General features: G+C 45.1%; 1 protein-coding gene across 1 annotated transcript in view; it reads left to right on the top strand.

Moving 5' to 3' along the window:
* Positions 1-26,632, top strand: part of PHKA2 (phosphorylase kinase regulatory subunit alpha 2) — a gene marked incomplete at its 5' end in the record, with an annotated part of 53,728 nt that overhangs the window by 5,080 nt on the left and 22,016 nt on the right. Inside the window, 12 exon segments of the mRNA XM_018043980.1 lie at positions 308-454; positions 2,058-2,111; positions 2,693-2,815; positions 7,539-7,634; positions 12,142-12,249; positions 14,046-14,124; positions 16,505-16,639; positions 17,301-17,410; positions 18,516-18,660; positions 18,916-18,994; positions 23,626-23,795; positions 24,681-24,854. Coding sequence (XP_017899469.1) covers positions 308-454; positions 2,058-2,111; positions 2,693-2,815; positions 7,539-7,634; positions 12,142-12,249; positions 14,046-14,124; positions 16,505-16,639; positions 17,301-17,410; positions 18,516-18,660; positions 18,916-18,994; positions 23,626-23,795; positions 24,681-24,854 — 1,420 coding nt within the window.

Raw genomic sequence — 26,632 nt, 5'->3', positions numbered from 1 at the left:
GTCCTTAGTTCTCCCCTGCGTGCCCTAAAGGCCCAGCAGTATCAACAGAAGGTACAGAAGGAAGGGAGCCAGTTCTCAGCACGGGCTCTAGGCATAGCACTGTTCTCCCGCACCCTCTTCTCCTGTGAGGAGCAGGACACATGGGCTGGGTAGGTGCGGTCGCCCAGCAGGGGCCATGTTGGTAGGCAAAAACTCTAAAAACTGGTAAACTCATTCATATGTTCCCTTGGGGTCAAGTCATAGTCTCCAGATGCTGTACGTAACTGTTAGTGCTTCTAGGGTTAACACCTGTTTGTTTTTTGTTCAGTCTATTCTGTTCTCCATGCTGCCAAGAGCCTCGACGTCAAAAGAGATTGATGCTGGGCTTCTTTCCATTATTTCTTTCCCGGCCTTCGCAGTGGAAGATGTGAACCTTGTGAATGTGACCAAAAATGAAATTATTTCCAAGCTCCAGGTAAGCATTGGTCACACTGGTACCCTTCTGCCCTGTGTTAAGTGCCCCTTCCAGATAGTGACGTGGAGCAGCTCACTCAAGCCTGGGCTGTCCCTGCAGTCGATCTCTCAGTATCAGAGTGGACTGACAGATGGAGGTACCCAAGGCTGAGAATGGAAGGGAGAAAACAAAGTCTCTGAGCCACCAATGCCCAGGTTCTTTTCTTGTGCAGTAGAGTTTCAGTTCCAGCTGGCACATTTAAACCTCAATTCGTATCATTCCTGTGCTTCTAAGACAGAGCTTCTGAACCCTTTAGAGATCCTAGACAGACTCCCTTAAGAATCTCATGAAAGCTACAGTCCCTGTCAGAAAAAAATGCACATGTCCCAATATCTTCCAACTTGACACACGATTTCTGGGGACTTGAAGATCTCCAAGTTAAACTGAGATTAAAAATTCCAGGGACATCCCTGGTGGCCCAGGGTTAAGACCTCGCCTCCCAGTGCACGGGTGCAGTGTTCCTCTCTGGTTGGGAAACTAAAATCTCACATGCCTCATAGCCAATAAACCAAAACAGAAAACAGAAGCAATATTGTGACAAATTCAGTAAAGACTTTAAAAATGGTCCACATTAAAAAAAATAATCTTAAAATCCCTGCTCTGAGGTCAGATGCAGAAACTATGACACATCACACCAAACTGAGAAGGTTATACAATACTCTAGCCAACTGAAGTTATCAGTGAAATGCTAACTGCAATCTGCATGTTGATGATCCCACTTAGATTTGGTGAAAAATGCTTTTAGCGTCTGGAAACCAAGGGGTAAAGGGTCTCCAACCATATCCCCAGAAGGCACTGCCTCAATTAGCCAGTAGTAAAAACAGAACCTGTTTAGTTTGTATAAGTAGGCAGAGAGTTCATGTAGAGAATGAAGCATTTCAAGGGGAGCACGTTCCAGACTGGGCTTCCAGGACACCCCAGACCCACTGGGAGTGCACTTGCCTCCATGGCCAGTGCTAGAACAGCCCCAAATGCTAAACTGAAGAATGGACACCCAAAACTGCAATCCAGGGATAAGGGAGGCAGATTCAGATAGCACTGCCACTGCCCTTCTTTCTTGGCACCCGAGAAGCTGGAGAGGAACACTGAAGCCTGCAGCAGGAAACCCAGCAGCCATGGCCTTAAGCCACAGGAAGCCCTACCGCCTCCCTCCTCCACTTCTTGCAGGATGCAGGTTTCTTTGCATCCAGAGCCTAACTGCTATGAGTCTGGAGTCACCTTGTGGCCTTCCGGTCTTTCAAGTAGAAGCAGTCCAATGGGTGCCTTCTCCAAGCAGTGAGGGTCCCTTTGTATCTTTGCACAATACAGCAAATCAGAATGAAAGGATAGTCATTCTGTGAACCATGGAGTAATTAATCTCTCAGCCCTGACAGCCACTCTAATGGAAAGTTTTGGCATTCCCTTCCAAGTACTGATCAAACCTTATTTTGGTTTGCTTATTACTTAAAGATGAGTTTTTGTACTGATAGCAGTGAGCACTTTGTTGTTACAAAAAGGGCTGACTTGAATCAAAGAGATAAAGAAATTCTTCTGTTTCATCAAATGCTTCTTTTTGTCTTCTTAGGGGCGTTATGGATGCTGTCGCTTCCTTCGAGATGGTTATAAAACCCCAAGAGAGGTTGTATTTAAAGATTGTTTCTTCTGATTCCTTAACTGCTTCATGTCTAAGTTGCCACTGTGGATTATAAAACTTACACATTGGAATATTGGAAAGAACAGTCTTAATTTTGGAGTCAGCAAGCTGGAGTTAGGCAATAGAGTAGTAAGATCATTAGGAGAGCAGCAAGCTGGTGATTTAAAACCAGCTTGCTGACAAGGACAAACGGTTCTCTCGCTCACATGTTTTTTAAAAGGCCACCTGTAGCCTCCTTGGGTTCCTTTGCCATAGTGACTGATAAAATGATGTCAATAAAACAGTCTGCCCAGCACTGCGAGAGTCAAATTTCTTCGTATTTGTTATAGAGATAGAGAAAGCTTAATCTAATAAACTACCAAGTAATGTGTACATTTGATTTACTTTTCTGAAATTTTACCATGGATAACTGGCAAAAATAGCATCTCCTCATTTCAGCAGAATCCTAATCATACCAGTCTCAAAGCTGCCCTGAATCAGAAAGCAAGGGCCACCCAGTGAAGCACAGTGGTATTATGTATGTAATCTGACACTACCTTTTAGAACATTTACCTGTTTGGTTCCAGGACCCAAACCGATTGCATTATGACCCTGCTGAACTCAAGCTCTTTGAAAACATTGAATGTGAATGGCCTGTGTTCTGGACTTATTTCATAATAGATGGAGTCTTCAATGGTGATGCTGTTCAGGTGAGAAAATGCTGGGCGTTGTGTTGATAATCAGCATTTTCATGGCAATGGTATGCTGATGGTTATTAGAACATAGGGTTATGTAAAAATTCAGGGGCACTGTGTCAGTTACCTGTTGCTGCCAACAACCTTTCCTAAAACTTCGTGAATTAAAACAGCTATTGTGTTTGCTCAGTGCTGTGTAATTTGGGTAGCGCTCAGCAGGGACGGGTTTCTCTGCTGCTTCTAGTGTCAGCTGGGATCAGTGGGGCTGCAGGAACTGGCCTCCCTCACGTGGTTGCAGCTTGATGCTGCCTGTTGGCCCGGAGCTCAGGTGGACTGTTGGCCTGGGTCTTCATTCTCCACTTGGGCTTCTCACAGCATTGCAGTCTCTGGACAGTAAAGCTTTTTACATGGTGGTCATCTTTTCCCAGAATGCAAAAGCAGAAGCTGCCAAGCTTTCTTAAGGCTTTAGGCCTGAAACTGGCAAAGTGTCACTTCTGTTGCATTTGGTTTTTTCAGGGCTAGTGTTGCCAAACCAGGTTTGTTTTGCCAGAGCACAGCAAGCCAAAATGCTGAAATGCCGAGGTTTGCAACAAAGAAGGTTTATTCGCAAGGAGAACAAGTCTCAGGTCTGCCTGCGTGAAGACTAAGGCTCAGGGTATTTATGGGATAAAGAATAAAGCAGCACAGTGGCCTGAAGTTGGGGAGAGGTGGCTGGAAAAAGGAGTGGTAATTCTCATTCTGCCCAACTGTAACTGGGCCACAGGTCTCTGCACATTCCAAAATGGAGGTGCTTAGCATGCTCTGAGGGTGCAGTTTTCAGCCCCCTGATGCCCCAAAGTCACCAGACAGTCGCCCATGCCTTGTTGGAGAGTGGGTGGTCCTAACCAGTCTTAACCAGCTCAGTTGGAACGAGACATAGTTGACTCCAAGTTCCTGGAAAACAACTCGAGCAAACATGGTTTAGGCTATGCGCTGCTTGGAGGACATGTGAGTCTTAAAAGCACCTTGATTAGTGAAGGCCTGTTACAGGTAAAAATAGATTTGACTAATGATTACCCTTGGTTTCAGTCCCTGCTATGTTTTGATCATTTCTCCATGTCGAGAGGAGGAGGACAAAGACCCCTCTGGATACTTCCTGCCTATAAGGGGGATAGACGCAACTAGGACTTGAGGAATGAAACTGCTTAGCATTCATTTGAAAATATTCTCGATCCTGGTTTCAGGTTAACACTGTGATCTGAGCAGTTACCACCTATGCACCAGCTGTCAAGGCATTCACAGGCCCAAGATTGGTAAACTACAGACAAAGATGTAGCCTGAGGGGGCATGTAGAATGGCAGACATTGTTAAAATTTTTATTCTTTTTTAGCAGTTTTATTTAGAATAAGCCAGGAATCAAGCGGGAGAAGGCAATGGCACCCCACTCCAGTACTCTTGCCTGATAAATCCCATGGATGGAGGAGGCTGGTAGGCTGCAGTCCATGGGGTCACTAGGAGTCGGACACAACTGAGCGACTTCACTTTCCCTTTTCACTTTCATGCATTGGAGAAGGAAATGGCAACCCACTCCAGTGTTCTTGCCTGGAGAATCCCAGGGACGGGGGAGCCTGATGGGCTGCCGTCTCTGGGGTCTCACAGAGTCGGACACGACTGAAGTGACTTAGCAGCAGCAGCAGCAGGGATCAAGTGAAAGTGAAAGTCACTCGGTCGTGTCCAACTCTTTTTTGACCCCATGGACTATACAGTTCATGGAATTCTCTATGCCAGAATACTGGAGTGGGTAGCCTTTCCCTTGTCCAGGGGATCTTCCCAACCCAGGGATAGAACCCAGGTCTCCAGCATTGCAGGCAGATTCTTTACCAGCTGAGCCACAAGGGAAGCCCCAGGGATCAAGTGTCTTACCTTTTTCCATATTGGAGTGTCTCAATCATTATCTGTTTGGCTGAAACACTTAGATATTAAATGTGGAAGGGCCACAGGCTGGGAGAATTAAGTATGGTTTCTATAATATCCTGACCATGTAGAACCTTGGCAAGAGTAGATGCCAGGGTCTTTTTTTTTTTTCCTCTTTAACCTGAGGACACGAGGAACAAATTTCAATTTAGTATAGAAAAAAATAGGTGACAGGAAATTCTCTGTTGATCAGCTTAACCCAGTATCTACATCTGAGGGCTTTCTATTGTAAGTTATTCAAGGGGAGGACACAGCATAAAGGCTTGAGAACTAGGAGGTGGGGTTCTCTGGGGTGGGGGGCGCCAGTCTCCCACAGATGAGTTTTGTTGTTGCTGCTGCTCTTTTCTGGCCAGCTGTGGTTTTGCCATCTTTAAGGCTACTCTTAGCTAGTGTGGTAGTGCTCAGTGCTTAAGTCAGCTCTTTGCAAGCCCGTGGACTGTAGCCTACCAGGCTCCTCTGTCCATGGGATTCTCCAGGCAAGAATGCTGGAGTGGGTTGCCATGCCCTCCTCCAGAGGAGCTTCCTGACCCAGGGATCGATTTTGCATCTCCTGCATTGGCAGGCAGATTCTTTACCACTGAGCCCACCTGGGAAGCCCTCTCTTAGCTAATATCTTATTTAATGTATCAGCCACATAACGGATGTCCCAGCCCATAGCCTCGCTTCCTGCTATTTCTCCACACCATCACCAGAGTGATCTTATTAAGAAAAAGATGATGCTACTGCTTGTCTTAAAAGCTTTGAATGGCTTCTTGATTACTTTTGTGATGAGATACAGGCTCTTCACGTTTTATAGGGTCCCAGAAGATCTGGCCCTTGTTTTCACCACTGTAGTCCAATTTCTAATTATTTCCTTTCTTGAGTTCTGTGATCCAAGCAGATGAAAACTTGTTCAGGCCTTTGGGCAGGCCAGGCTGTCTGTCCTGTCTGCTCAAATACCCAGCAACTGTCCTAAATATTCATTGGAAGGACTGATGGTGAAGCTGAAACTCCAATACTTTGGCCACCTGATGCAAAGAACTGATTCATTTGAAAAGACCCTGATGCTGGGAAAGATTGAAGGCAGGAGGAGAAGGGGAGGACAGAGGATGAGATGGTTGCGTGGCATCACCAATTCAATGGACATGAGTTTGAGTGAACTCCGGGAGTTGGTGATGGACAGGGAGGCCTGGCGTGCTGTGGTTCATGGGATTGCAAAGAGTCAGACACGACTGAGCAACTGAACTGAACTGATGCTTTCCACCCTCAGCTTCCCCTCCCCCTTCATTTGATTCATTTTAAGTGTCTCTTCTTTCAGAAAAACTGAAAGCTTTTATATACGCCCCATAGCTCTTATAACAGCCTGGCACCTATCAGTGTATTTCCCACTTAGCTGTCAAAGAACCCTGCTAGAGATGGTCTCTATCCATCTGGGGCATATGCCCCATTCCTAGTATATACTAAGTGCTAAATGAATATTTATTAATACAGTGTTCATTTGTTCAAGGCAGATTTCTTTTATTATTTATTGAAGTATAGTTGAGTTACAATCTTGTGTTAATTACTGCTGTACAGCAAAGTGACTCAGTTGCACATATATATATACATTCTTTTTCATATTCTTTTCCATTGTGGTTTATCATAGGATATTGATAAAGTTCTCTGTGCTATACAGTAGGACCTTATTTTTTTAGTTGGAGGATAGTTGCTTTACAATGTTGTGCTGGTTTCTGCCGTACAACACTGCAAATCAGCCGTGTGTGTGTGTGTTCTGGCATAGGAGACACAATCTAAGATTCATTTTAGTTTTTTAGAGCTGCCTCTGTTGAATGCTGAAGTGTTTCAGAAGTGGCAGTAAGCTTGAAATATTAATATTCCCTCTTTATTGACTTTTATGCTTTAGTGATTTTCTTGGGTCTTTTTTTTTTTTTTCCTTGGGTCTTATGTTTTCTGTCTTTTTACCCCAGGACTGACAGATCTTAAAAAGATTGAGTTGGAATTTCAATTATGAACAAGTTTGACAGTTACCAGAAACAAAAGGCCAAGGAGACAGAAAATCCTGTGCTTAGTACCTTATTTTGTAGGTCTCACAGGATTTATTATTCTTACCCCCCCATGCTGTCTCTTCCACTCATTTTAAAAGTGATGCACCCCATTATGCTTTGCTGTCCATAAATTTCAGAAGAAAAGAACATCAGATCTGAAAGGCATTTGACTCTCCAAAGATGAAATGTTAAATAGCTAGGTGGCTGGTTAAGGGTTTTTTCCTCACCATTTCCCTTTTAATGCATAGGTTTTTGTCACTGCTTTTTAAATTTAATAGAAGCGTTTACATCAAAAGCTTTTCCTGAGTGGCACATCCTAAGTATTGGGGTACATGGATCATAATACACACACTTTCTTTCCTTCACATCTGATTCGTTCAGCAAACATTTCTTGAGCAAGTTTGAGCGTTTTTTCAGTAGAAGACTACCAACAGGTGGAAATAGGATGTACTGCTTGAGATCTGGCCTCCACTCCAAAAAGCTTATAGTCTAGCTGATGAGACAAAATTGAACTATGTGAGAAGTTAAGAGTGAACTATTTAAATCATGAATGAAAAACAACACATAGAAGACCAGTTGCTTCTCGCTCCTCCTCATGTTTGATATCAGCAGCAGTCCAGGCTCCTCTTGCACTCCATGAGCTGCAGGTGTTTGTGCATTTCTTAGCCCTGTGTGCTACTTCTAATCTGTTTGTTGCCCAGAGAGCTGTTTTCTGTCTTGCGCTGTCTTTTCACCCTATGGGTCATGCTGCTGTTTTCTAGGTCCAAGAATACCGTGAAGCCCTGGAGGGGATACTGATCAGAGGCAAAAACGGGGTCCACTTGTTGCCCGAACTCTACGCCATCCCGCCTGACAAGGTAACCATGTACTTCATTATCTAGAATGAAGTGAGTTGGGCTTGGCCATTTGGTATTTTTCATTCCTCTTTCAGACCTAACACTTTTTCTCCAGAAGTGGTTTCTTGAGTCTTGGGTAGCACTGCTGTTTATCACAGAAGTTACGGATTTGGAGCCATGCTCGACCTGGAGGTTGCCCAAGGGAGGTGTTAGTTGAGGACCTTCAGAGGGTACCTGTCCTTCTTCCGAGCTCAGGACCAAGCAGGCCCTAAAATCACAGAACACTGTTGGGCACCATGTTGTTACACATTTCTATGGAAAAAGAAACCAGACAAAATCTCCCTGGGAGAGGGGAAGAGATGTACAGCCATACCTTGCTTTACTGCCACTTTGCAAGTAACTTTGCATTTTTTTTTTATTTTTTACTTTTACAAATGGAAGGTTTGTGGCAAGGCTTCATTGACTTTTTTGCAATAGTATTTGTTCATTTCATGTCTCTGTCACATTTTGGTAATTCCCACGTTTCAAACTTTTCCATTATTACGGTAATGTGTGATCAGTGATCTTTAATGTTACTACTCATGAACTTGATGAAGGTTTGGGTCATGGTTAGTATTTTTTAGCAATAAAGTATGTTTAAATTAAGATAGGAATATTTCTTTTAGACATAATGCTGTTGCACACTTAATAGATTACAGTATGTAAAAGTGTTAAGTCGCTCAGTCATGTCCAACTCTTTGTGACCCCATGGACTGTAGCCTGCCAGGCTCCTCAGTCCGTGGAATTCTCTAGGCAAGAATACTGAAGTGAGTTGCCATTCCCTTCTTCAGGGGATTTTCCCAACACAGGGATCTGAACCCGGGTCTTCTGCATTGCAGGTGGATTCTTTACCATCTGAGCCACCAGGGCAGACCTTGGTATATAGTGGTATAGTGTGAACATAATTTTTTATGCAGTGGGAAACCAAAAGTTTTGTGTGACTCCATTTATATTCATTTTATTGCAGTGGTTTGGAACCGAGGTCTGCCTGTACAGGGGTAGTTCAGAATCTCTTCCTTTCAGTTACACAGTTCCTGAGCTAGAGCTTGAGTGATCACTTAGAAGCCATTCTATATCAGGAAAAGAGAAACTGACCAGTTCCAGGAAGATGCCCAAAGGTAGTTTTGTTCTATTCACTTTCCTAAATTGGGTCATGATGGATTGATATATCTTAATGGGAAGATTTCCCTGTACATATCTCATGTTAAGCAGAGAAGAATTCTCATTTCAAGGCTTATTCTCTCTTGAATGTTCCTGTTGCTTTAAAGCTTCATTAAGACATTTTGGGGCAGAAGAGACTTCAGAGAGCAAGGTTCACGCCCCAGCTGACAGGGCCTGCACTAGAGCATAACCCTGCAGTCACATAGCAGCTTGGGTCTAGGAGTTTGTGGTAGAATCAGGCCCACAAGCACCTGGTCAGGGGACTGGTAAAGGCCTTGGAAATTATCTGCCTCAGTTCAAAGAGGCTGTAGAATCTGTCAGAGCTCAAACAGCACTGGGGTCTGTTTGGAATTAGACCCCGATTCAGGGCCTCCCGACAACTGCACCCTGCTTCCCAATGGGTGGTGCATTTTCGGGGGGGGGGGGTGGAGAGTCCGTCATTGTATAGATCAAACCATGGAGCCTGCAGGGGCTGTTTTCTTTCTGACTGTTCAAGGCCTAGATTTCCTGCAAATGTATTCATTTTACTATGTGTGATGTGGATGTGTTGTTGGGGGTCTGAGTGCAGCTGACGGTGGGAGCTGGGTAGTTACTTCCTAGCAACTGTGTGTTCAGGTTGTCCCTTTTCCAGAACTGAGGTACTTGACAAGACTAAATTAGTCATGGAGGTAATTTGGAACCTGGAAGCAGAGCAAGGGAAACTGCATAGCTTCAAGGGTATTTTACCTATTTTATAGTAGAGATAACCATCCATCCATGTGCCACTAAAAGGCACATTTCCTGACTGTAGTAAATGCTAGGTGTTATATGCTTTTCTTGCGAATATTAACAGTTCTGGCTGCACGGTGTAAAAGGTTACTCTGCAGCTTTTTCTCATCTGACCTCCATGCTTATACTTGTCATTTCAGCGTCCTCGTTTAATCCAGTGTATTTACACATCGGCTAGGCACTGATTTTGAATATTCTTTTGAGCACAGTTCGTATTGGCTGCTTCCAGATGACAGCTGGGAAGGTTCATCCGTCCCATCAGTAATATGGAGAGACTGCCGCAGACAGAGCCACCCAGACCCCTATGGCACCTTTGTGCAAATTAGAAAAAGGGCCTCATTCTTGGAGCAGCCACAGCCCTGGGCCTAGGCGGCATCCGGCCTGGGTTCCAGCGTCACTCATTTCCACAGCCGGACATACTTCTGCAAGGCACCACTGACCAACGGGGCCTCCGTTGAACAGCCTGAGACTCAGGCAAGCGTGCCCAGCAGATGTGCTTGGAGCAGCTGCTCTGGGTCGGGCAGCACGCTAGGTGCTGGGGCACAGAGGGGTCATGATGCTAGCTCTCCCTCTGCCGGCTTGCAAGCTAGGGAGGTGGGAGGAGCAAGTACACGGACTGAGGGCAGATACCAGAGTGCCGTGCTGGTGGCAAAGGCTTGGTGCATTAGAGGACCTGCAAGCTGATTGGAAAGACTGAGGTGGAGAGAGGGAGACGCACCTCCACGGGGAGGCAGGAGCTGGCCGAGGGTGGAAGAAGGGCAGAACTGGGCTGTCTTCTGTTCTTTGCATCGACCTGTTCCATTCCAGATCTGCGCAGTCTTTCTTAACACTACTTACATTTCAAAAAGTTTTAATGTACCATGTGACTGTAAAAGTAATCCTGCAAACTGCAGAACATTCAACATTCTATAGAAAGAAAATATTTCTCTCTAATTTTACATTGCAGTGTTTTGGAGAATCTCCCTCCACTTTTTATCCTATTTGATTACTCATAACAGTTACTTCTGTTCAGTTGACAAGCTTAAGTTTGTCTTAGTTAACTACAGTAAAAGTTTAAAAATTTACTGAATATATTCACATGGGCTTCCCTGATAGCTCAGTTGGTAAAGAATCCGCCTGCAATGCAGGAGACCCCGGTTTGATGCCTCGGTTGGGAAAATCCGCTGGAGAAGGAATTGGCTACCCACTCCAGTGTTCTTGGGCTTCCCTGGTGGCTCAACTGGTAAAGAATCTACCTGCAATGCGGGAGACCTGGGTTTGATCCCTGGATTGGGAAGATCCCCTGGAGAAGGGAAAAGCTACCCACTCCAGTATTCTTCGGCTTCCCTGGTGGCTCAGCTGCTAAAGAATCCGCCTGCAGTGTGAGAGACTCTGGTTCCATTGTCCATTCCTGGATCAGAAAGATCCCCTGGAGAAGGGAAAGGCTACTAACTCCAGTATTCTGGCCTGGAGAATTCCACGGACTGTGTAGTCCATGGGGTTGCAAAGAGTCGGACACGACTGAGCAACTTTCCCTTTCAGTTTCATATTAACATCACTGATGTTATTAATCTACAAGCAGAGAATAACTCGCCTAATGTTGTTTTTCCTTTGGAGGAAGATGTGTTTTCTATTTCCTTCAACTGGTTTGTTTTCTAGAGAATGAAATTCTCCAACCCCCAACCAAAAACATTGTAATAATCAAAAACCCAAAGGTCAGCATGGACTTGACAACAGAGAAGGTTCCAGACCGACTTTTACAACATATAGCCAGCACTGCTCGTCAGAGAGAACTGTAGCTTGTTTTAATGAGTCAAAGGCCCCCAGTGGATTCAGTGTTTTGAGTCCCTGATGGAAAATGAGTGATCTAATAAGACCCTGACGCTGGGAAAGATTGAAGGCAGGTGGAGGAGGGGACAACAGAGGATGAGATGGTTGGATGGCATCACCGACTCAATGGACATGAGCTTGAGCAAGCTCTGGGAGTTGGTGGTGGACAGGGAAGCCTGGCGTGCTACAGTCCATGGGGTTGCAAGAGGTGGACACGATTGACTGAACTGAATAGTATAATTGTTTTTCCTCAATAAATAGCGCCACCTTCTGGTAATTTTCTTACATAGGCACACGGAGTTCATGAACACCTGAGGAGAGCAAGATAGAAAGCTGACATAGCATCCAGAACTACACTGCCACGGCTGTTGACTGATGTTTTGGATTATTGTGCCCATAATACAGCCAAACATAAGCATGAGATCTGAAATTTCTTGTCGCCCAGAGCTGTGCTTAAAGAAGGCAGGCCTGACTTTCAGAGCCTATCTCTCTGCCTTTTGCCATCAGTGTGCTTGTGGGCAGAGCATTGCTGCAACCAGGCCTGGCCTGGAGTCCCACCTCTGCTGCTTTTAGCCACATGGCCCCCACGAGCCTCAGTTTTCCTGGCCTCCCTGTCCCAGCTCTTGCACAGAGTTGGTCTGGAGAATCAAACGAGTAGCACTTTTAAATCCTCTGTGCACTCCCCATGTACAGGGCCACTGGCTGTTTTATCCTCTGACATTCTAACTTGGGGTTTTCCTCTCTTTGCCAGGTGGATGAAGAGTATAAGAATCCTCACACGGTGGATAGAGTTCCCCTGGGGAAGGTGCCCCATCTGTGGGGTCAGTCCTTGTACATCCTCAGCTCCCTCTTGGCAGAGGTAAGGGACTTGAGGGCTTCATTGCCTGGAAACTATCTGATTGGAAGTTCAAAGGACCCTGGAGGAGCACAGGGGCTCTCTGTTCAGTGTGGCTGTGAATGTCCTTTGCATCTTCATGGCGGTAAAGTCAACTGATTGGGGTTGGCTCTGAGGCTGAAGGCCTGGACTTGGATTCACCCTTACAGTAAACAATTTCAGGGTCACCTGCAAGCCAAGCACTCCCTGTCTCTCCCCCAACACCCCTTGCCACTAGCATTTCCCATCTGTGGCTAGAACGTGGGTGAGTGGACAGTCAGGAGGAGGCTGGAAACTTCTCGGCCAAGGTCCGCACATGTGAGAGAAACAGGGTTTGGGAAGCTACTGCACGTGGTCTTGACTCTCCAGTGCTCTCTACAGGAAGGGGCGGTGGCTGGTTTTCTGTAGTGAATTTTGTGTCAGATGTTCCCTCAGGCCATAATACCCCTGCTGCCTCTGACTCATTCCTTCTTGTGAAACAACTTTTTACCCCCAGGCTTACGTTTTTAAAATACAAATGCTTTTGTGACAGTCCTAAGTGTGAGTGCTTTTTATCACTTGGCTCCTCATTCCTGGGAGGATCCTGCTCAGCTGAGTGTCTGGACCCCTGGGGAGGGGTGCGGGGCGGCCAGGGGTGGGGGGGGGGGAGGTGGTCGGGGGAAGCCTGGGGAGCAGTGGATTGGATGTCACTGGAGTCCCTGGTATGTGAGCGAAGACCCAGGTAAAGCTGTCACGGTGCAAGTGGCCCTTAGGTGCTGAGATGGAGTAGTAGTTTCATGGATACGATCATCTCTGCAATGTCATGGACATATCCTTGGGAATGCAAGCTGTGTCTTACACTTTTTCTTTATGAGTAGGGGGAAATCATATACCTCCTTTGGAAAGCCAACCCTGCCTCTGACTACCTCTGTAAACTTGGGCGGGTCTCTTGACTTCCCTGAGCCTCACTCTTTTCATCTTTATTTACTTTTTTATTGTTCTACAACTTTTGTTTAAATGTAGATTTTTTTTTTTTTTTTTTTAGTTTCTTTGTCTTTAGAGTGAAGAGGTTGGGTTTGATCATCTCTGATACAGTCCAGCTCTCTGATTTCTGTATCAGTGAGATCGGGAACAAATCCCTCTGCTTTTGTTTCCTCCTCCCACAATGAGGGCCCTCATGTAGGCCCAGCATAAGGTCCACCTTGTCCTCAGGACTCCCAGAACACCTTGGTCCCCTGTCTTAGGGTACCTGTCGTTTATAGATCATGTGAGGAAAGCCACATTCAGAGAGTACTCTGCCAACGGGGGGAGGGGGGGAGTTTTTTTGTTTCAGGACAGTCAGCTCTGGGCCAAGTCCTCATTCTGCCCCTCATCCTGAGCTCAGTGCCTTGGTTTCCTGGTTTCTCAGTGCATTGGTTTCTCAGGCCAAGGCACCCAGTAAGGTGGTGTGAATGGTGGTGCCTACCCGTTAGGAGGACTGTGCGACAGTGTGTGTACAGAGCTCAGCACTGTGCCTGGTGCGGGGTGAGGGTCAGGGAGCACGAGTTACCCTTATTCTCCCACTCATACAAGGTTGGCGTGTTTGACTAGCCCTGGAGAGTTGGCTGCTGTAAACATGATAGAGTGCCATCTAAATGCTATAGTGTACAATGTGTTCAGAGAAAAGCAATTGCCTTGGAAAAATATAAAGGACTAAAATACTGAAGATCTTGAGCCTCCAGATATTTTATTTCCAAACTTAGGTTCAAGGTGAACTTTTAGTTTATCAGTGTATCATGGCATTAATACTCCTGTTTTCCTAGGGATTCCTTGCTGCTGGTGAAATTGATCCCTTGAACAGAAGATTTTCCACTTCGGTCAAACCTGATGTCGTCGTACAAGGTTTGTGTGTTTCCTATTCATATTTAACTTTGTAAAACCAATGCGATTTTTACAGCACATTTAATTTTTATTTAGTTTTTTATTATTATTTTTTACTTTATTTTACTCTACAATACGGTATTGGTCTTGCCATACAAAGGATGCTTGGGGCTGGTGCACTGCGATGACCCACATTTAATTTTTTTAAAGACTGTGTATGGATATACTTTAGCATATATCAGTTCTGTGAAGTATGTTCTATAACTCAGCAGCTCCTAATCTCAGAGTTGGTTTCTAGCCAGCAGTTTTCTTGAATCTAAACCTTGATTGCAACTGGGGCACAAGTGATTCATTGAGCATCATTTTTCATAACTGCTATCCTTTATAAAGTAGAATGTGACCTTGCTGAAAACTCAAAACCCAAGTGAGAGTTCACTCATTCCTCCCTTGGAGGTCTGACTTCTTTCCAGAGCCACTGGTCCATGTTCTCACCTGCCTCCCCTCCTCTCCAGCCAACACTTCCATGGAAGTGCAGGGCCAGCCTGACCACTGCTGCAGTGCTGGCTCTGACTGCCCTGTGACTTCCCCTCTCTGTGCCTTAGGCTCTCCCTCCCAGGGGGAACTCTCCCTCCCAGGGGGGACTGTCCAGGAGTGCACACGCCTCAGAGAGCGACCTATACACCAGCTAGTATCAGCGCATTGTATCTATGCCTGTGTACCCTAGTGTACACTGTACATTTCTGAAGGATAGCAGCCTTATTTTTGTAGCTTCTGTATTGCTTGATACACACACACTCAATATAACAAAAGCAATTATTGAGAAAATGAAAGGGAACCCTATCTGTGGCCACAGATGCATTTTGCTGCACTTGCCCGGGTTACAGCAAAGGTCGTGTGCAGGTAGGTCATTACCGGTCAGTGCTGTGTCCCAGGCCTACCGAGACATGCCCAACCATCACAGCATCCTGATGAGGTAGAAACTGTGATGATCATGGTTATCATCCCCTTCTTACATGTGAGGGACCCACAGCTGACCCCACTGTCTCTGCCTGTCACTGGAGCACATGCTGCCAAGTGATCCCTTCAGTCCACAAGGCCGCTTTTCCAACTGCGGGCTGGCACAGCTTAATGGAGCCTGAGCACCGTTTTTTGTTTTTTTTTTTTTTAATGCAACAGAAGAAAACAGAGTAGGAAATATCAGAGGCTGTGGCCTGGAGGAATGGGCAATCCGGTCTTGGAAACTTCTCTGCGTGTGGCTCTGTCATATCAGCAGGCTCACAGGTCTCCTCTGAAAGAGTCACTCTCACACAGTGACCGCTGTGTGGCTGTGATCCATGTGGACCTCTGCATGGTGTTGGAAGCTTCCAGAGAGATGGATGTGAAGGGTAGCTGCTGGCCCACTCCTGCATGGCCAGTGTCCCCATGCTGGGGCCCAGGGATTACCTTACCATCTCTGCTTGGCTGTAACTGCAGGTTCCCCTCACAGCCTTGTTGTGAGGCTCAGATGAGGTTATGGGTATTAACATACTTTGGAGAAGTCTCACATGCTATGTAAGTACAAGGTTTCAGCCGCATTTGTAGGTATCATAGCTTCAGGAGTCACTGGCCTCAGGGTTCAGTGGTAGGGCTCAGGGGGCTACATCAGCAGTAAAGAAGTCTTTCCTCCGGCCTCAACACCGCCCCAAACGACTCCAGTTCCTAGCAGGCTCTATGCAGCTGGACCCGGCAGTGGCCACTCTCTGTGTGGCCAGAGCTCCCCTTTTCTAGCCCCTCCCTGACACTCCTTCCCTTTGTCAATGCATGATCCCTTCTCTTAAAAGCCGGTGGTACTGGTACAGCAGGAATGGGGTCTAAGCCCATCTCAAACCCCACATCCGAGAGCCCTGCCTGCCAGAGAGCCAGATGCCCAGTCTCGCTCCCTGCAGATGGGCCCCAGCCCGGCCCATTGGGGTGTGCGACCCACCTCTGGGGTGGCTCTTGCCCACCAGCGGGGTCCGTGCGCTCTGCTTCCCAGTCGGCCAGGCTGCCCCACTACCACCAGCCCACAGGTAGGTCCACCCTTCCCTCTCTCCTGAGTGTATAAAGCTCCTCCCCATCAGTCAGAGAGGCAGGACATCGGTAATTTGGCTTGTGACCTGTTGCAAGCCATTTCTACTGGTCTCAGACTATCTCGTACATTCAGGGCACTTGTTAAACATGCATTGTAGGTGTTGAGGGGAGATGAGGCCAGAGAGAACTGGAAAGAGCGACAGGACAAGTGCTGTCCATTTCAAAACCTCCCAGCCTATGGCAAGCCTGCTCATGTGTCTAAGACAGATCAGAGACAAGAGCAGACAACAGCAAGTGTCTGTGAGGGGACAAGGGCCACCGTCTAATGCAGACACTATGTTCTTGTTCACAGTCACTGTTCTGGCAGAAAACAACCACATTAAGGAGCTGCTGAGGAAACATGGGGTCAACGTCCAGAGTATCACTGACATTCATCCAATCCGAGTCCAGCCAGGACGCATCCTTAGTCACATATATGCCAAGCTTGGTAGGTTTGGGGAAGTAGCAAGGTGTTTTTGGGGAGGTTGCATCTTGGTTCTAGGTTTGGGGTCTGGGGGAAACTATATGTGTAAATTCTAAAGATTTGGGCAAAGCACCAAAGTAGTTTGATTGCTTTGATGTGAAGAGAAATGGCCGGACAAGCACATTCCTCTCATGTCTGTTCAGGAGATGTCACCACAGGTGGCCAGTGATTTGTCAGATATGTGATAAAGTAAGGAGCCATCTTTGGAAATTCACAACTGAAGCAGTCATTTGCATCTTGATAATGTTTCTAAATTTTTTCCATGGTCTAAAAAATGCTCATTTACCCATTAAAATGGGAGGTGTATTCTCTTTATCTCAAATCTGACTGTTTAGGATCATGGTTCCATACTAAATAAATAAAAAGTAAACAATAAACTCCTCTTAATAGTTTTATTCCATATAGATGTTTTACTGGGTGCTGTTCTTATATATGCATGAAAAGAAGGGAGTGGGATTCTTTTCTTAATTCATCCTTGTCCCAAAGAAGGATAACAGTATTGGAAAAACCAAACCCTAGAGTGAGTTGTTTAAGATATCAATAAGTTCAGGCTTAGGCAGAATCACTTGGATTAGATGTCACTGTGCCTGCTCTAACTTGAATTTTTCTTTTACTTTCTACATAGGACGGAATAAGAATATGAAATTGAGTGGGCGACCGTATCGGCACATTGGTGTCCTTGGGACATCGAAACTATACGTGATTAGGAACCAGATCTTTACTTTCACACCCCAGGTGAGAAGAGCAGGCCAGTAGCAAAGCAACAAGCATTTGTTTATTAAGCTCTCTTTTTCTGTTTGGCGAGCTACTTTGAATGCAGCAGGATGTGCATGCAGGTGTTCAAATACAGACAAAAGATGACATCCAAGACCTAATACAGTCCTTTACTCATGGTAGGTGCTCAGTAAATGCTGCTTAGCTCTGAGTATACCATCGCTTCCAGTATGAAGTGCACACACTTTAAAAATTGGCTAGTGCATGCCACTTACGGCCCTCGTGCCCCCTAACACTCTCTCAGCTTGTCAGCAGGGCCTCTGTCAGTGGACTCCCACACTGGGAGTCTGAGTTTTCAGGCCCCAGCCCCCTTGATGAGATTCTGAATATATTGCTTTATGGGTCTTTAGAGTTTTTGTTTCCAAAGGAAACTAGCCCTGTGGAACGCAGATGAAGCCTTTTTCATCCATTCAGCAGCTAGAAAGGCCAAGGAGGCACAGCCCCCCAACTACTTGGGCACATAGTTGGCCGTGGGCTCATGGGTCAGTCACCTCAAGTTGCTCTTTCTCATCCAGCCTGTGCTGCTTGCTCAAATCTTGGGAGTTATTTCCCTTCATAACGAATTTTAGACCAGAGTGGAGTGTGCATGGGTCCAGAGGCCAGGGCAGCAGTATGATTTTCCTGGACACGATGCAACAGTGCCCATAGTTCATGTTAACCAGGCCGTCAGTCAGGTAAACAGTCTCCATGTCTCACCTGCTCTCAGCGGCCCCACTAGGAAAGCATCTCTGAGCTCAGCAGCCCTGGACCGCAACTGGAATTAAGGAGTTATTGATTTCCTTTCAGGGACAGCAGTGCTGGGCTAGGTCCTTAAATCCCCATCTGAGGAGCTATAAATAGCCCTAGCCTAGCGCCCTTTCCTCCCACACTTAGTGCTAATGGAGCCCTGGCTCCAGGCTGGGGCAGATCGATGGGTGTGTTCACAAGGAAAGCCCCACGATGGAGCCAGGGTTGAGTCTCTTCTCTGGAAACAAAATGCAAGGATTAGTGCTGCAGTGAATGACAGCTGAGGTTGTGTGGAGGGGAAGGCAGGACAGTGTTGAACCTGGCCTGTTGTGACTTGCAGTTCACCGACCAGCATCACTTCTACCTGGCCCTGGACAACGAGATGATCGTGGAGATGCTGAGGATTGAGCTGGCCTACCTGTGCACCTGCTGGCGGATGACGGGCAGACCCACGCTCACCTTCCCCATCACGCATACCATGCTCAGTAAGTCCATGAACTTAATCTGCCCTGACTCATGCCCCATAGGTGTTTAAAATTGCAGAATGTTTAAAATGAGTCCCATGGACAGAGCTAGGTACCAAAGAGGGTTCTGAGCACTTAGGGTTCTGAGGTTGGGAATCTCCTATGCTATACATATTTTAATTGGTTGGTGTTGATGAACACGTTTCAGCACATACCCAAACAAAGTATTCCCAGATGAAGTGAACTAATTCATCTGTTTTTTTTTTTTCTTTTCAGCAAATGATGGCTCAGATATTCATTCTGCTGTTCTTGCTACAATTCGCAAACTAGAGGATGGATATTTTGGAGGAGCTAGGTAATTTGTGATTTTTTCTAGAAAACAAAAGTAACATTGACCTTTCTTAAAGCCTTTTACTGCCCTTCTCCCATTTTTCATATCCACTGCTAAACATAGAAGTGTGGAGCTTTCGAGTAAAAAGGAAGTTAAAACATCTAATTCGGTTTACCCATATGAAACTGGAATTGTCTCTAAGCAGTATTTGCTGTGTCTTTGTGAAGCTTTTATGGGCGCCAGGAGGCCTGGAGCATAGAGCTGTGAGCGAATCAAGTCTCTCTGAAGTGTCCCCCTTGAGATGCATGTGTGGAATGTGGAGTCTGTTTCTGAAAAAGGTGGGCTAGCAAACCCCCAAGTGCCTTGGGGCTGGTAGGTGCTCAGTAATCAAATCACTCCTTGAGTGTGCCAACACCTTAAGGTATGGGGGCTCACCTCCCAGGGACACCCCTGTCACAAGGTAGAGGATTTCTCTGTAGCCTCTGTGTCTTGATCTCTGTGAAACTCCTGGAATATGAAAGAAGGGCCCCAGGAGAGCCTCAGCATGCAGCCAGCTCAAGTCACATGTGGCCTTTCCTGAGGTCGGGGAGGCTGCCACTGGGTCCCTGATGGAATGCCAGTTGCTAGAAGTGTTTGGGAATTGAAGTTTGCCTTTCTTCTCACATCCTCCCATGCCAGGGACCCTGCTGCCATGGTAATTTTTTAAATTGTAAACTATATGTAATATAAAATTTGCCACCTAAACCATTTTAAGTGTACAATTCGGTTGCATTAAGTACATTCACATTGTTTGCAACCAGTCTCTTAGAGCTCTTTTCATCTTGTAAAACTGAAACTCTGTACCCCTGAAACCACTCTCCATCTGCCCCACCCCTGGCCCTGACAACCAGGGGCTTTCTGCTTTCTGTCTCTAGGTGTCTCTCCTAAGTGGCCTCATCTAGTGTTTGCCTTTTTGTGACTGGTTGATTTCACTTAGCCTGATGTCCTCTGGGTTGAGTCACTGTATTATTTCTAGGCACCAGGGCTGGCACCTCTGCTCACTGAACTTGCTGTGGGGTTTGCTGTACACTTGAAGTGGCCCTTGCTCCACGCTTTTCCTGGCCTTTCTCATGAGTGTCAGCGAGGTCCTCCTCAGCATTCTGCTGTCAACATCCCAGGGCTGGCGCCATGACTGCAGTTGGCATCCACTTGTGTACAGTTCATCTCCAGCTTGGATAAGTTACCACCTGGCATATGGTGTCATAACCGACAGACAATACCACTCGCCTGTAATTGACTGTTTTCCAAAATGAATTCTTTTTCTGAAATCTTATCATCATCAAAAGGATACTGTGTACAATTGTTTGAGCATGCAGTGTATTCTTTGTCTCTTTATGTGTCATCTCACGTTGTCCTTTGCTTTGACTCAAGCAAATATTCCTGTTTTGTATGCAAGGATCTGTAGGCTCAGAGAGCCAGGGGCACAAGATGAGTAGGTGCCAAAGCGCCGTGTAAATACTTTAACCACCGTGTCAAGCTGGATGGGGGCTTACAGGAGTCGGGAGGGGGTCCTGGTTACAGAGTATGGCAAACAATTCATAGATCCATGGAAAGAAAGAGGGATGCCTAGGCTCCACGATTCCTACTAAGTAATTCATAATTAAAGTTGAATCTCATTTTGGCTCTTTTTTAAGTCTGAGGGTATTTGAAAAACTGAACTCACTGTATATGCCAGACTCTATCCTGTGGACCCACCTGGTTGTTGTTCAGTTGCTAAGTTGTGTCTGACTCTTTGCAACCCCAATGGACTGCAACACGTCAGGCTTCCCTGTCCTTCACCATCTCCCAGAGCTTGCTCAAACTCATGTCCATCAAGTCAGTGATGCCATCCAACCATCTCATCCTCTGTCATCCCCTTCTCCTCCTGCCTTCAATCTTTCCCAGCATCAGGATCTTTTCCAGTGAGTCGGCTCTTCACATCAGGTGGCCAAAGTATTGGAGCTTCAGCATTAGTCCTTCCAATGAATGTTCAGGACTAATTTCCTTTAGGATGGACTGATTGGATCTCCTTGCAGTCCATGGGACTATTAAGAGTCTTCCAGCACCACAATTTGAAAGCATCAGTTCTTAGGTGCTCAGACTTCTTGATGGTTCAGCTCTCACATCCATACGTGACTCCTGGAAAAACCATAGCTTTGACTATATGGCCCTTTGTCAGCAAAGTGATGTCTCTGCTTTTTAATTTGCTGCCTAGGTTGGTCATAGATTTTCTTCCAAGGAGCAAGCATCTTTAAATTTCATGGCTGCAGTCACCCTCTGAAGTGATTTTGGAGCCCAGAAAATCTGTCACTGTTTCCATTGTTTCTCCATCTATTTGCCATGAAGTGATGGGACCCAATGACATGATTTTAGTTTTTTGAATGTTGAGTTTTAAGCCAGCTTTTTCACTCTCCTTTCACCCTCATCAAGAGGCTCTTTAGTTCATCTTCGCTTTCTGCCATAAGGTGGTGTCATCTGCATACCTGCGATTATTGATATTTCTCCCAGAAATCTTGATTCCAGCTTGTGCTTCATCCAGCCTGGCATGTCACATGATGTACTCTGTATATAAGTTAAATAAGCAGGGTGACAATATACAGCCTTGACGTACTCCTTTCCCAATTTGGAACCAGTCCACTGTTCCATGTCCAGTTCTAACTGTTGCTTCTTGACCTGCATACAGGTTTCTCAGGAGACAGGCAGGGTGGTCTGATATTCCCATCTCTTAAGAGTTTTCTACAGTTTGTTGTGATCTGCACAGTCAAAGGCTTTAGTGTAATCAGTGAAGCAGAAGTACGTGTTTTTCTGGAATTCTCTTGCTTTTTCTGTGATCCAACAGATATTGGCAATTTGATCTGTAGTTCCTCTGCCTTTTCTAAATCCAGCTTGAACATCTGGAAGTTCTCAGTTCAAACACTGTTGAAGCCTAGCTTGAAGGATTTTTAGCATGACCTTGCTAGCATGTGAGAAGAGCACAGTTGTGTGGTAGTTTGAACATTTTTTAGCATTGCCCTTCTTTGGTATTGGAATAAAAATTGACCTTCTCCAGTCCTGTGGCCACTGCTGAGTTTTCCAAATTTGCTGGCATATTGAGTACAGAACTTTCACAGCATCATCATTTAGGATTTGAAATAGCTCAGCTAGAGTTCTATCACCTCCACTAGCTTTGTAGTGATGCTTCCTAAGGCCCACTTGACTTCACACTCCAGGATGTCTGATCCTAGGTGAGTGACCACACAATCATTGTTAAACAGGTCATTAAGACCTTTTTTGTACAGTTCTGTGTATTCTTGTCACCTCTTCTTAATCTCTTCTGCTTCTGTTAGGTCCTTACTGTTTCTGCCCTTTATTGTGCTTATCATTGCATGAAATATTCTCTTGGTATCTCTGATTTTCTTGAAGAGATCTCTAGTCTTTCCAATTCTATTGTTTTCCTCTATTTCTTTGCACTGGAGACCCTGGTTCCATTTTCCATTCCTGGATCGGGAAGATCCACTGGAGAACAGATAGGCTACCCACCTACTCCATTATTCTTGGGCTTCCCTTGTGGCTCAGCTGGTAAAGAATCCACCTGCAATACGGGAGACCTGAGTTTGTTCCCTGAGTTGGGAAGATCCCCTGGAGTAGGGAAAGGCTACCCACTCCAATATTCTGGCCGAGAGAATTCCATGGTCTGTATAAGTCCATGGGGTCCCAAAGAGTTGGACAGGACTGAGAGACTTTCACTTTCACCTTTACTCGATTAGAAGGCTTTTCTCACTCTCAGGCAGCGCTTCTTGCCTTCTTGAGGCTCACATACTTGTGAATTCATTTGCATTGCTTCTGTTTACTCTTCTCCAACTAAGCCATTTAAACCAGCCATAATCTGACCCTGGTAGCTCTGAGGCAGCTTATAGTTTTCTGCCTCCAGATCTAACATTTTAAGAATAATGTTAGAGAGCCACATAGTGCTGGCTCTCTTTCTGCAGGGTAGACATCCCAGGCTTGGGAAGCAAGAACTTGGAGACTGCTACCTTTGTAGAAGAACCCCATACTGCCAAACCCTGCTCCCAGAGGTTTTGTGGAACTTTTCCCAGACTGACGATAGGGCAACTCTGGGCCAGTGTCCCCTTCTGGAGATGGCCCTCCCATTACATTCCTTCTAGAGAGAACTTGGCTCAGAGCAGTGACTCTCCCAACATTTACCCCCACTCTCCTCCCTGGGCCTTGTGTGACAGGGACTCATAAAAGCTAGCACTAGTGCACCCAGAGAATCATTTCTTGTGATTTTGTTCTGGTCTAGTTGTTTCAGGGCAAAAAATCCTCAAGGGTTGGCTCTGTTTAAAAGTGGTTCTCTCAATATGTTTTGTAAAACTTCGGTTCAGTAAAATAGATTTCTATTTGTGTTGGGTTTGGGAATAAGAAATCAGTATGATTCATTTTGGCGTCTAATATGCTGTGTGCTTCCACTTCATACTTGCTATTGAATTTTCATTTTCGTTTCTTGGCTGGACTACTTGTATGGGGCAGTCTGCAAGTGACGTATTTATGGATTCTGGCAGAAACGCCACTTAGTTATTGAAAATCGTCTCTGGATGATTCATCATGGAAGTTTGTCTGCGTCCACCTATATCTCTAACAAAGTATCTCCTTGGCAGAGTAAAATTAGGGAGTCTTTCGGAATTTCTCACCACCTCTTTCTACACGTATCTGACCTTCCTGGATCCAGACTGTGATGAGAAGTTATTTGATGATGCCAGTGAAGGGACCTTCAGTCCTGATAGTGATTCAGACCTGGGAGGATATTTGGAAGACACCTATAATCAAGGTATGGCTTGGAATGCCTTTGCAGGCAGTCCCTGAATTTATTTAAACCTTGGCATTGTGATAAAGTTGCCCTAAAACTCAAGCACAGAAAAATGATTGGTAACAAATGATTAGTACAACAAAAAAGTCTTCAGAAACTTTGATGTATTAAAATGAATAAAAGAAAGTTAGTTGCTCAGTCATGTCAGACTCTTTGCAATCCCATAGACTGTATCCCACCAGGCTCCTCTGTCCATGGGTTCTCCAGGCAAGAATGCTAGAGCAGGTTGCCACTTTAAAAACCTAAACTGCGAAAGTGAGGCTTTCTTTTAAACCTAGAGGGACAAAGAGTTTTAGGAATGGAGACTTTTCACAAAATATAAAGAAACACATTTCCTGAATTTTCAAAGGAGTGGTAGAATGGTCTTGGCTCGATTGGATGTAAGTGATGAAATCTTATGTATATAACATTTCTCAAACTGAGAAAAGTTTGGCCTGTTATTCACTTCTAGATAGGACTTGGGATTGGGTCTCTGGGGCATACCATAATGTGTAGCTCATTCAGGACAAATGAAAACCATCCAAAAGATTGGATGTTGACTGCTGGCCCTCAGATTGTCTACATATTCAGCTCATCCTGGGATGATGTGATGTAAACACCATCTTGACCTGTATTTTTCTTTTTTTAGAATGAAGTTTTTCCAAACAATAACTTTATAAACACATGCATCATCTAGGTAAATCTCTTCCTTTCTAGAGGCAGAGTGGAAGTCAAGTATCTATATCAAAATGTTGTCTTCTGCTAAATCTGTTCAGCACTTGCAGCTACACATAATCACTTTTATGCATTTAGGTTGTTTCTGCAGCTTGTTTTCATTGGCTCTTTTTCTTACCTGTTTAATTACAGAAAGCCAGGATGAGCTTGACCAGTATATCAACCACCTTCTGCAGAGCACATCGTCGAAGTGCTATCTGCCAGCTCTCTGTAAGAAGACAGAGGACAACCAGGTTTTCAGTGCTATCCATTCCACTCGGGATATACTTTCCGTGATGGCAAAAGCAAAGGGTTTGGAAATTCCATGTATGTTATTAACTCTTCTCTGCCTACTAAAATAACCTCTTTTATGAAAGTAATGTGTGAGCATAATGTACAAGTCAAAGGATCCTAAAGGCAACAAAGTGCAGCTGTTTACTGCCTTACCTTTCCCCTCCTAACTTCCCCCAGTCCTTCTACTTAGGGACCACCACTTTTCAACTCTTAGTTGTTTCTTTTCATATTTACATATCTTTGAATGACCTAAATCAAATCCCTTATGATTATACAGTAGAAATGAGAAATAGATTTAAGGGACTAGATCTGATAGAGTACCTGATGAACTATGGATGGAGGTTCGTGACATTGTACAGGAGACAGGGATCAAGACCATCCCCAAGAAAAAGAAATGCAAAAAAGCAAACTGGCTGTCTGAGGAGGCCTTAAAAATAGCTCAGAAAAGAAGAGAAGCAAAAAGCAAAGGAGAAAAGGGAAGATATACCCATTTGAATGCAGAGTTCCAAAGAATAGCAAGGAGAGATAAGAAAGCCTTCTTCAGAGATCAGTACAAAGAAATGGAGGAAAACAATAGAATGGGAAAGACTAGAGATCTCTTCAAGAAAGTCAGAGATACCAAGGGAACATTTCATGCAAAGATGGGCTCAATCAAGGACAGAAATGGTATGGACCTAACAGATGCAGAAGAGATTAAGAAGAGGTGACAAGAATACATAGAAGAACTATACAAAACAGATCTTCATGACCCAGATTATCACAATGGCGTGATCACTCACCTAGAGCCAGACATCCTGGAATGTGAAGTCAAGTGGGCCTTAGGAAGCATCGCTACAAACAAAGCTAGTGGAGGTGATGGAATTACAGTTGAGCTATTTCAAATCCTAAAAGATGATGCTGCGAAAGTGCTGCACTCAATATGCCAGCAAATGTGGAAAACTCAGCAGTGGCCACAGGACTGGAAAAGGTCAGTTTTCATTCCAATCCCAAAGAAAGGCAATGCCAAAGAATGCTCAAACTACCGCACAATTGCGCTCATCTCACATGCTAATAAAGTAATGCTCAAAATTCTCCAAGCCAGGTTTCAACAGTACGTGAACCATGAACTTCCAGATGTTCAAGCTGGTTTTAGAAAAGGCAGAGGAACCAGAGATCAAATTGCCAACATCTGTTGGATTGTGGAAAAAGCAAGAGAGTTCCAGAAAAACATCTATTTCTGCTTTATTGACTGTACCAAAGCCTTTGACTGTGTGGATCACAATAAACTGTGGAAAATTCTTCAAGAGATGGGAATACCAGACCACTTGACCTGCCTCTTGAGAAGCCTATATGCAGGTCAGGAAGCAACAGTTAGAACTGGACATGGAACAACAGACTGGTTCCAAATAGGAAAAGGAGTACGTCAAGGCTGTATATTGTCACCCTGCTTATTTAATTTCTATGCAGAGTACATCATGAGAAATGCTGGACTGGAAGAAACACAAGCTGGAGTCAAGATTGCTGGGAGAAATATCAATAACCTCAGGTATGCAGATGACACTACCCTTATGGCAGAAAGTGAAGAGGAACTAAAAAGCCCCTTGATAAAAGTGAAAGAGGAGAGTGAAAAAGTTGGCTTAAAGCTCAACATTCAGAAAACAAGATCATGGCATCTGGTCCCATCACTTCATGGCATATAGATGGGGAAACAGTGTCAGACTTTATTTTTTGGGGCTCCAAAATCCCTGCAGATGGTGATTGCAGCCATGAAATTAAAAGACACTTACTCCTTGGAAGAAAAGTTATGACCAACCTAGATAGCATATTAAAAA

This window comes from Capra hircus (assembly GCF_001704415.2).
Source record: "Capra hircus breed San Clemente chromosome X unlocalized genomic scaffold, ASM170441v1, whole genome shotgun sequence".
NCBI classification, from domain to species: Eukaryota; Metazoa; Chordata; class Mammalia; order Artiodactyla; family Bovidae; genus Capra; species Capra hircus.
Note: the sequence above shows the minus strand (reverse complement) of the source record. Positions and strands in the feature narration are given on the sequence as shown.